The sequence below is a fragment of the Urocampus carinirostris genome, chromosome 9, assembly GCF_059441175.1.
Source record: "Urocampus carinirostris isolate Australia breed hairy pipefish chromosome 9, RoL_Ucar_1.0, whole genome shotgun sequence".
NCBI lineage: Eukaryota > Metazoa > Chordata > Actinopteri > Syngnathiformes > Syngnathidae > Urocampus > Urocampus carinirostris.
The window spans coordinates 19,546,079-19,558,319 of record NC_142357.1 but is presented as its reverse complement, the minus strand read 5'-3'; the positions used below and the strand labels follow the sequence as shown (position 1 = coordinate 19,558,319).

Below are 12,241 nucleotides of genomic sequence, written 5' to 3'. Positions count from 1 at the left end.
ATCTATCTTTACAACAATTGAATTCAATACCACTCCAGTTTATTTATCTCAGGAAAACTCATGCAGATTGATGATTGACAAAAACAGCATAGAAACATTATTTTTTTTTTTATTTGATTGATTTTTAGCCTTTCTGCTTTTTTTTTTTTCTTTTAGATAAAAATGTTTACTTGGAACTTTGCTGTTAAACTTCATATCTGTTATAGAAAGGAGCTAAAGCTTAAAGAGGAGCCGACGCAAATTCGGGATATTCGAGAACAGTAAAAAAAAAAATTCTGAAGTTTTTTCTGTGGAAATTCAAATTTGGCCTAACCTCATCCAGACCTTGGCTTGGGCGGCCTCCAATTAAATCGAGTTTGAGACTCCTGCGTTCCTGTGTCCTTCAGAATAACAGCCTTATACAGGAAGCTTAAATGACCTAATTTGAAATTGATTTTAATTATAATAATGTTTATTCAAATCACACCAGACTTCAACACAAATGACCTTTTTGTCCTCCTCAGCTCTCCAGAGAACATTGGACTTCAAGAGGAAAAGACTCACACTAAGGTTAACTTTGTTTCCCGCTTTTTTTTTTTTATGAGAACTTTCACTTTGGTGGCTAGCCATGAAATAGATACCTTATCTGTCAACTTATATGTTTTCCCCGTATTTAATACGTTTTTCGATCATTTCTAATTGTGTACGCCAAATAACAATTTTTGTACAGGAACGCACTTGCCAGACCTAATCCTATCCGGAGAGAAAAGAACATACCAGTGAAATTAAAGATCAGACTCATGCAAGAGCTGATTACACCCACCTTCCTCACTGCTTACAAGGCATGGACTCTCAAAGCAAAAGTGGAAAAGAAAATCCAGGGCATGGAGATGAGATTCTATAGGAATGTGTCTAAGCATCATCTACATACATACATAACACCATCAGGGGGCACATTGGACCCTACAAAGAACTCTTGTCAACTGTGCCCAGTCAAAAACTGCAGTGGAATGGTCACTATACAAGATTTTTAGGACTGGCTAAGATCGTTCTTCAGGGCACAGTCTAAGAGGGCGGGAGGAGAGGAAGACAGAAAAATAACTGGGCCGACAACAATAAGGAATGGACTGGTGCCAACTTTGCCATGACCGAAAAGCAGACCAAAAACCGTCGACAGTAGAGAAAGCTGTCCAGAGTTGCGTCCTCATTAGTGCCCCAACAATCCAGGCGGTTAAGGGGTCCGTGAACCGTGAACACCAACAAATGTTATCCCTGATCACGTTTTAATTTTTTTGTGCGTATTATTTACACAAATTCTTTGTTTTTGAATCTACATAGTCCATCTAGCTGTGAGTAAAGAGGCACAGTGTTGTGCATGTAAGGTTTATTATCACTTGATAAGCGCAATTTTAATTATTAATAAGGTAAAGCAATTGCCTGAGGTTGACAGGTATGTCATATTGCCACCACAGTGACATCATTATTTTTTGTAAACTGTGACTGAACCTCTTTAGTCAATATGCATCTAATAGCATGACAAATGGTTGAGATAACAACACATTTTATTTAAATTAATTGAAAAAATTGCTGAACATCATTAGAGTAATATTAGAAATTCAGTCGGAATGACTAAGAAAAAATAAAGTCCAAAACTAATGCTCGGGCATCGTCATGTGCAGGTTAAAGTGACGATATTCCTGGAGAAAGAAGACAAGTATTTCACTAAGGTGGCCTGGTGGATTATCGTCCTCACTGTTGCTGCAGGCCTGCTACTTCTGACAGTCCTTCTTATCTTTTTATGGAAGGTAACAAAACATAATTACTTATATTTTTGACATACACCAAATGTATTGAACTTTGTTTTAAAATCAATGCTTGTGTAATGCTAACACTAAAAGTCAAATGAGAAATTAGCATGTACATGGGAGTTTTAGCCACTTGAACTATAAATATTCATAAGATGTTTAAAATAAGCCTGTTTATTTTTTTGTCTTTTTAGCAGGGTTGCATGAAGTGTACAATGTGTAACAGAGAGTCTTCCCACACGGAGTTGGAAAAACTCAAAGCCTGAAAAAAGAACGGAGTACAAACGGATTCTATGGAATTCAGACCTTTTATGAACTCAACACAGAAAAGACAACGTGACGCTATTAATGTCTTTATAATGACAGGGAAAATATCACTTGTGTGTTTTCACAACAAAGTGTGAAGAACTACTGAAAACAATTGTGTTCAGGAGGACTTTTCTCTTGAAAGTATTGCCTTAGACTCCCAATGGTGTCAAGACAAACAGAAGTTTTCAAATTTAACCAAATAAGAGTGACTTTGAGGTTTTTGTACATCCACCTGCAATATTAAATGCTATTCTTCAAATATATTGCATTACGTAATTCTGAGGGTTGGGGGCGAGGCATTAAGATTTAGGACATTGTAAAAAATATATTTTGTAAATAAAGGAAACTTTTGATTATGTGGTTCAAATTGTGCTTTTATGTTAACCAAACTGTATATTAGGCTGAGCTCTTTTTCCCGGCACAAAAGATTAAATGTGGTCATATATGGCAAACGAGGCGCAGTTGGTACACCCTTCACAGACTTATCATCATGGATGTATTACTTTCACCAACAACATTTACAAGCTTTGACGTCATCAAAATATATTCCTTTTTTTATACCCACTGCCTCTTTTCAGAAAAATAAGTAGAAAAGCAGAAATTTTCAACAGAAAGCATCCAAACATCTGCTGCACGTGGATACATCAAGAATCAGGGGGCGACATATCATGAAGCACTCAAACGATCATACAAAGCATTGCACGCTGTTGAACTCGACAAAGATTGGCTTCCTTTGAATTTATCTGATGGCATCGATTCATTCGAACGAAGGATTATCACATTTGACCTCATCGTTCAATACAAACAAACAAATAAATAAACAAATACATAAATGAAAACATATATCAATTGCTTATATGACATTCTTGTCATTTTAGAGGGAACCCTGTTTGTAATGACATTGGCACAATAATTGTAAAATATATTCCGTAGAAATTGTTTCTACTTGGATGTATTTCATGAAAACAACGAATTTGAATGCATGCCACGATTGGTGTCACAATGTTGATTTAATGGAAAATGTAATTTTTTATGTATCTTACTTCTGAGAATTAAAAAAAAACAAATACATATGAAAGAAATATGACATTACAGACAGTGTTCTTTTCAAGCATCCTCAGAAAGGCAATTCTTTACTTTGTGAGTACAGACGCTCCCCTACTTATGACCATTCGACTTACGTAAAATGTTAGATACGAACATTTTTTTCGGAATGTCGACAAGTAACCAGACGTTGCTATAAGTTAGATTTTGTATCGTGTGCACCTTTTTTTCCAAGTACAGGACATTACTGTAGTGCTTTTTTTGCCGCTACCAGAGTGTGGTGGCGCTGTGAGAGGTCACCCAGCATCCACCCAGAAGTGAAAATAATCCTCTTCCTAATTTGTGTGTAAACATTCTACACTGTCTACGTCTATACTATCTCCAGCGCGCTAAGAACTTTGAGATTTTTATCGTTTAATATCTCGTGCATCCATTCCATATGGTTGGTGTAAAGTGTAAAGAAGAGGCGAGCCGTTTCTTTTGAAATGAAAGTGGAATAAGAAAGCTTGATGCGGTTGATAAAATGGTCAGAACACATTATTTCAGCCCCTTTTTACCACGGAGGAGGAGCTTTTGAAGCGCATCTACCAAAAGTAAGTTAAACTCAACTTATCTTTACAGAGCATATTATTTTATGAAATGTATATCTTTTAAGGCAGCACTGCGGCGCAGTGGTTAGCGCGTGTGCGGCACAGTTCTAAGGTCTTGGGAACCTCCTGTGTGGGTTCAAATCCAGCTACCGGACTTACTGTGCGGAGTTTGTATGTTCTCCCCGTGCTTGCGTGGGTTTCCTCCGGGCACTCCCGTTTCCTCCCACATTCCAAAGACATGCATTTCAGGTGGATTGGCCGGTCCAAATTGTCCCTCGGTGTGAATCAGCGAGCGAGTTGTCTGTCCCTGTGTGCCCTGCGATTGGATGGCAACCAGTTCAGGGTGTCCCCTGCCCACTGCCCGATGATTGCTGGGATGGGCTCCGGCACCCCCGCGACCCTACTGAGGATAAGCGGTGCAGCTAATGAGATGAGATGAGGTATATATTTTGGTACAAACAGTACAGGTTATGTATACAAGCCTTAAACATATTTATATTAACTTTAAACTTACAAAATTTAGCACTGAAGCAACTTACGAACAAATTTAATTTACAAACGATCATCCGAAACCTGTCTCATTCGTAAGTAGGACAGCGTCTGTAAACTTGTTTGTTTTGGGGGTTTTTTGTCAATTTTTAAGGCAAGTCCAAACACAAAACCTGAAAATAGTTTTATCTTTTTCAAATTATTCTGCCTCTTACTTTGGCCAGCAACTATTGTTTTAGGCAGATAAAGAACAATTTTCCCTAAAGAAGCATTTAGATAATTTAATACAACGGCCTGTGGAAACCTACTGTTAAATTAAACATGAAAAAGTGACGTAAACTGTTTTAAAAGCGGATTTGTTTAAGAGTTTCTGTCAGCCAACGCTAACACTCATTGGATAAAGACAGGCTGTGGTAAACATTGAGGTTGCAAAATTGTTTTTTACCGTATTGCTTCTTAAAAGTTCCTTTTCCAAATATAATACCCAGATTGGTTCTATAAAACAAATTAACTTCTGTATCTTATTCCGAAATCGGCATTTCCTCAAACTATTGCTAACCTGAAAACTTTACCAATTGGCATGTTTTGCCTACACACTACAATAGTTGGTTAATTTGTGCTGTTGCTTCAAATTATTATTATTATTAAATAAATAAGAAACATTTTGTGCTATTAAATGTACGTGCTAGTGTATACAAGCCAACATTTTGACATTAAAAAGTGGTAGATGTTGCTGTGCAATGTATTTTTACACTTGAAACACAATTTGTCTCAAGAAAATAAAAAAAAAAAAAATAAAAAAAACAGCATATTCTTGTTTAAAAGCCAAAGTGGCAAACTTTTACAAAAATGGAAAGCTAATAGGATCTTTGCAGGATATTCAGGCACAAGGATTTAATATCACTGCAAAATAGAGCAGCCGTAGACTAATATATTAGTCTCGAGTCAAGATGTTTTTGTTGTTTCAATTTAAAAAAGCGGAAGTTTTTTGTTTTTTTTTAATCGATAAGCATTTTTAAGAGGGGAAAAGTGTGAGTCTAACGCATCAAGCGGTAGTATTGATGAGTAAACGAACCTCACATTTCATCCCATGATCCTAAATGTATGCTGAAACGGTATGCCTGTTATAATTTTCAGGCTTACAATGTTAAAAATTGTTCTTTCTGCTGTCACATTCTTACATAAGATTTAAAATACCCAAATGCAATTTTGCATGGATGGACGCACGTCCAGTTGCAGTACCGAGACTACTCTGTAAGGGGCAGCATATTGCTAAATAGGAGAGCCATATTTCCTATCGAATACAGCGAGGATATGCTTGGAACTTTTTTTAAAAGGACATTGTGTATTATTTATCGCCCTCGTGGTAAAAAACACCAAAATAGAACAAAATTAACTTAAATTATAAGAAAAAATATACCAAAAGTATCAACCTTTATTAAAAACATTTTCCTAATGAGAAATTTGAATGTATTTGACATAACATGAGCCTCACCAAGAGGAAGTTAACATAAGTGTCCGCCATCTTGCTGATACGGGGACCCTGACAAGAAAAACAAAAAAGAAAGCCTGGGCATAAACCAGATGAAAATAGGTGCTTTTTGGTCATTTGTTCTTTTTAGCACTCGTTTTCAGATGCATTACACAATATAGCGACATCAAGTAGGCAAATAATGCACAATGCCCCCTCAACATCATCCTTGAAATGCTGCTCTTTCCCCATTATTTGTCTCGTGTGTGTCCCGCATAATTGTGGCTTTAGTGAGGTAATGTTCTGAATTTCAGTGTTTGGAGGTATGTTTACATTGCTAAAATGGCCCTTAAAAATAGTATCAGTGGTTAACATAATTTACTGGCAATAAAACTCAAAATGTGACTTGGCTAGACAATATAGCACCAACATAATGTATTCATTACTCAAAAACATAGTATTTCAGATAGGAAAACATCAAAAATCCTGTAGTAAGTTCACTTGCACATTTTTTTCTATCTCGCACAGGCATGTCCAAAATCTGGCCTGGCAGCCAGTTATGGGCAGTGATCCGATATTTACTGGCCCGCGGCCTCTGCATTAAATTGATAATATGCAGTCCGCCAGTAAAGTTGAGCCAATATGAAATATATTTGCACAAAAAAAGAAAAACACAATTCCACCAGATGACGGCAGATACCCTTTGGCCACTTTCCCCTTTGGTTCCCGTGAGAATTTTAGCCCAACCCATTTCCGACAAGGCGACTGTAAATAAAAAGGAAAGTTGACTGTGAGGGCCATAGCTTCCAGTACAAGTGGTCACTGAAATCCTAGCATTTGCCTAATTGGCCAAGAGACTGATGCTGTTTTCAAACAGAATACTATCAAGAAGCACTGCCAGACAAAACATGCTGACCAAAAATAAAATAAAAATCACAGGAAACAAACGCGGTGAAAAGGTAAAGCAACCGGAAGCTGTTTTAACGGCACAGTAGCGCTTTTTCACGAGACCCTGCAAATCAGATGAAAATGCTACAAAGGCGAGCAAACCTTTCACAGAGGATGAATTTATTAAAGACTGTTCTAAGAATGACAGGATGAGTAGTTGGCCCTCTCACATTTTAGGCTTACCGAAACTGGCCCCTTTTCTGAAAAGTTTGGACACCCATGGTCTAGCGTCTGGCTCTGTTTTGAGTTCACTGTTAAGATAGCATAGGCAATAAGACGAAAGTAAAGAATGTTGAGTACGGGACGTATACGTTTGCCTGGTATTTTATACAATTTTTGATCATTTCAATATCTGTTCACCGTATAACAGTTTTTCTACGGAAGGAAAAAAGTATTTTCTTTCTGTTACATCAATCTCGTTTTGCCTATATCGGCTTTAATTCTGACTGCTCGGTCATTCATACCAGACAACAACTGTCGCTTAATGAGCGGAATTGCATTTATTCATAAGCTGAGCAACTGGCTGAGGTTTGCAGGTATGCAGTTAGCACTGGTGTTAGCACTAACATGACAGTAAGCCTACTAGGCTGGTCCATAAAGCATTTTTAAAAAAGACAAAAAAGTGAAGTTGTGTTACCACGGAAACCACAGAAACGCTCATTTCCTGAGCCAGGACACTAAATGTTAATGACGGTTCTGGTCGTTTTCAGCTCAGTTGTTACATACGCTGCTTTTACTCAAAATCAAAACTAGCTTTTAAAATAACTATTGTTTGCTGGATGTACCTCATTATGCAAATGCTGGTGAGTTTGTGACTTTTTAGGTAACACTCAACAAAGTTCACAAGTTAGAACTAGTGCCTTGTTTTTTAAAGATGTCTATAAACGTAATTGATTTACATAACACTCTAAAAGTCCTGGCATTGTGAGTGCAGAAAAGGAAACTGTAGCATTACCATAAAGCCACTTCCTGTTGTTTTCATGAGATGCGTTCAAGAACACCGCATGTATGTGACTAAAGATTTGGTGGTGACAAAAAGGTCAAAACTTGGGTTGCACATTGATGAAGCATGTTTAAATTCTTATAGCAGACAAAAACGTAATTTTTTTTAAGCTATACGTAAATGTATAAGTTTTATCTTGGGTCTAAAATAATAATAATAATAATAATAATAATTTCCTTGTATTGTCATTCTGTGTAACAATGTACACAGAACGAAATGTCGAATGCACCTGACCCGTTGTAGCGAGCCGATGCAGCCGCAGCCAACAGAGGGCGCCGCCGACCACTTTTTAAGTCTCAGGAATGACTCGGCCGGGGCGCGAACCACCGACCTCCCAGTCTCAAAGCGGGCGCCTTACCATCTAGGCTACTGAGCTGGTAACAACATGACCGTTCTTTTTTTTTCAATTTAATAAATTCTGTTTTATCCAACTTTTGCTTGGGTTGCATTCTTTAAAAAAACAACAACTTAATGTGATTGGTAACGTTGATTTAGGACCTAAGATAAAATGTGTACATTCATGCAGCAGAGTTTTGGGAAAATTGTCAGTTTTTGGTGTATCGCATCCTGAAATGCACAAGGAAATTTAAAAGTGCTTTCCCGTTGGTGCAAGCATATTTACAAGATAAAATAGCACAGTTTTAGATAATAAATTAGTAGTAACAATTAGCATAAAATAAGTAATTTTAAATCCAAACAGAAAATAAAAAGATTTAAAAAGTAAAGAACTGGGTCAACACAACTGTCCCTTTGGAATCTCTACAAGCTTCTTGCTAACACACAATGCAAAACGAGGCAGATGAGCTAACAAAGTAGCATTGATGCTACAAAACACAAAGTGTGTAAAAACACATGTATAAGAGAATTGACATCCCCATTTTTTGGAATAAGGCACGAATAACTGCTCCTTGGATGTCATTGCACATACAATAGAAGAACTTGGAGGTTTTCCAGTTAAGAACATGTCTGGAATTTTACAACCCTGAACACTACTGTAATGCTTCCCATTGTATTTACGCTGTTTACATTGCCAACATTGTCTATCAGCTTTTTTTGTATACACATTTTAGACTGTACTGTTTTTTCCTATGCCGCCGTTTGCAAAGGCTTTTTTGCTCGCACCCCTTCCTCTACCACAAACCTTCACTTTCAAAGTTAAGCAATGTGAAAACAGAAGACCAAAGGATTTTAATACAAGCACTTCAATGTTCTCCAGGTTGAAAACAAGAGTGATTTGATGATACAGATGTTGAATGTTAAAAATTAAACTACCATTGAAAGTACTTTGACTTTAATTTATTGACTTCCTGAATGCATTACAATTACGTTATAATCAGTGTAGGGAAACATCAAATTAAAGGCAGATGGCTCTTACACAAAGCAGGATTTCTCAACCATTTTTAAGCAAAGCACAGGTTTTTGTTTCATAAAAAAAAATCTCAATTGAAAATTAATTCCCGGCTCCAGTTTCATGTTTTTGAAGCTTAAATTATCAAGTTTTTCTTATCATTTATAGTCACCATGGTCCAGGAGATACTTTATTCTGGTTAATAATGTTTTTTTTTTAATTTGGATTTTATTTTATTTCAACTTACATTTCAGGTTTTTCTTATATTTATATTGTTTTTTTTTCGTTTTTTTTTATTATTATTTTTTTTTTTAAATCACAACACTAATACTTAAAATGAGCTAAAACTTTCAGCGAGTGTAACATTATTTTCCTTTTGTTTCTGTAAAAATTAATCGGATCCCATAACCGCCAGGGTTGTCGGGGCACCACTTCCAGTGGTGTGTCTTGGACAAGTACAGTCTGAAGGCCCATTCCTCTTCAGGACGTTTTTTTTTTTTCGTGTAAGTGTTTGCTCCACGACATAAAATACATAGTACTTGTCTCCATGGTTACCAGTAGCAGGAAAAGCCTCCTGAACTGACTCGGATACAGCAGCTTCATCATCTATATGGCGGGTTTTTTCAGTCCCCAGTATTATTCCGCTCTTCAGAGATGACCTGGACCCTGGCAATGATGTGGCAAAAATATAACATTGATTCATTCTTGATTCCTCGCATATCTGACTAAAGCAGATGATACTGCAGAAATACATTAGAAATCTTACGGTGTTGGCAGATTATCCATCCATCCATTATCTGCACTGCTTATCATCAGTAGGGTTGCGGGGTGCTGTAGCCCATCCAAGCCATCTCCCGGCAGTGGGCAGGGGACACCCTGAACTGGTTGCCAGCCAGTCGCAGGGCACACAGAACAATTCACTCCCTCATTCACACCTAGGGACAATTTGGACCAGCCAATTAACCTGACATGCATGTTTTTGGAATGTGGGAAGAAATCGGAGTGCCCGGAGGAAATCGACGCAAGCATGGGGAGAACATGCAAACTTTGCACAGGAAGGCTTGTAGCTGGATTTGATCCCATGACCTCAGAACTGTGGAGACGCTAACCACTCAGCCGCCGGGCCACCGCCCGCTCAAATTTTGTATTTTGGAATAATTATACACTTTCTTCACAATATGATGGATAAAATAATTAATAACGTTTTTTATATTTACTATATTTTTGGCTCATATTTCAGTTAAAGTTGAGTACGGTGGCATTCAAACAGTATTTCAACAAAAATGAAACAATAAAATTACATACAATTTATGAAATGATCTGCATTTATATATAGCGCTTTTCAAGTCAATGACTTCCCAATGCGCTTTACAATGTGCTCCACATTTCCCAATAGCGGCCTTGCAGCCATGTAAGGCGCTAACCTGGGTATTGGGGGTATCAGTGGTTCAGTGTCTTACCCAAGGACACCTCGACATGTAACACTGACGAGCCGGGATTCGAACTGGGATCCCTTGATCCCAAGACGAGCACTCTACCTCCTGAGCTAATGCCCCCCTAATTTAAAAAATCTACCCGTTTTTTTTTTTAGCTTGCCTCCCGAGCATACAAACTACACAGGCACAAGTTTGTTTACCCATGGAAGGCCTACTGAGGACGAAAAAAATTAAAACAAGCAAAATGTGCAATATTTTTACTTAATTTGATTTATTTTATTTGTCCATTGCAATCTTAAAAGAAACCACTCCATCAAACAAAATAAGTTATTCAATATATTCCCCTATACAACCTCATGCGCAGGTAATCAGTAGACAAAATGAAAAAAAGCGTAGCATAATCTGCTGCCATAAAAAGAAAATATCAGGTTTAGAATTGCGTATTTCATTTTCAACGTGGAATCCCTTCTTGGATCAGCGCCATGTTCTTTCAGCATCCTGCCGCCACGCTCTGCCATGGATCACTGGCTCTTGCTCATACCAAACAACACAGTGCCATATAGTGGTCAAATATTACTCATTGGGGCTTTAAAATAAAGAAAAGGGTATAACTGGAAAACACAATTTTGACCACATATCCAGTGACACATTTTAATATTACAACAGCACTCACTGACTTTAGCTTTTTATTCGAAGCGACCTCCAAAATCTTTCCGACTTTGCACAACAACAACATGACAGGAAATGTTTATTCAAGCGCAGTCTTGTACTTCAAGACTGCTTCTTTCCACTTGCAAAATGAACAAGAAATCTGTTTTCCTTCTAATGCTGCCGCTTCTTCAACAAACAGGTACGGTCTTCATGAAATTCTGAAGGGTAAATTACTACTCATTTTGGGGGAAATTGGGAGGGAAAAAAAGCTCAATTGTAAGTTAGCATCGATGCGAACACTAAAGTTAGACCAATTTGATAGCATTTCCAAAAGGAAACGACAAAGTATTTTTGCTGCAACACAAGTGTTGAAGTTGAAGATTTTTGGAAAGTGCAAGTATTCTACTTATAACTTAAATTAATTCATAATGCTGTGCTTTGTGCCTTCATGATTAGAATTTTTCATGACACTATAATCATGACGTACCTTTTCCAGATACAAATACAGATGTACTGTACCTCTTCATACGAGTGTTCCAGTAATTTGTCCCAGGATCATGCTAATAGCTCGAATTGCTCGTGTAACGAGGAAGTTTTCCCGATATGAAATATTTTAAAAACACTCGGTCCGTTCCTGTGCTCCCAAAAACATTCAACAAGCAATAAAACACATCTTTCTGTTTAGTAAAAACACGTTAAAATAGTTATTTAGCATAACAAAATACAGAAATAAGATAAATAAGAGGACATTAAAGAAATACCATGGAGGTAGTTTCCATAACCAAGGTTTGCACGTGGTGCAAAGGAAGGGGCGGGAAGGGTTGCAAGAAGCCTATCTACATATCTACTTTTTTTTAAAAAGACCAATCTTGTCTTGCTTATTTCTGCTTTAATCCGGATCGTCTCGGTCACTGGTAGCAGACGACAATGTCTTTAAGTATTGCAAATTCGCTTGGAGTATTCTACATAGTCCGTCTTGCTGGGAGTAAATAGGTGCTGTGTTGTGTTTGTAAGGTTTGTTATCGGTTGATAAGGGGAATTGCAACCATCAATACGAGGAGCAATTGGCTGAGGTTGAGAGGCGATTGAGAGACTGTTGATGATACGTAAGCGCTTGCTGTACACTTAAAATTAGAGTGACTGAAACTTTAAAATGAAAATTTGCAGG

General features: G+C 37.4%; 1 protein-coding gene across 1 annotated transcript in view; it reads left to right on the top strand.

The window, feature by feature from the left end:
• The window catches only part of LOC148359535 (integrin alpha-6-like), a 34,836-nt gene that overhangs the window by 15,832 nt on the left and 6,763 nt on the right, over positions 1–12,241 (top strand). The window contains exons 22-24 of the mRNA XM_088344349.1: positions 157–260; positions 504–549; positions 1,659–1,784. Of these exons, the coding sequence (XP_088200475.1) occupies positions 157–260; positions 504–549; positions 1,659–1,784 (276 nt within the window). The remainder of the gene's footprint in view (positions 1–156; positions 261–503; positions 550–1,658; positions 1,785–12,241) is intronic.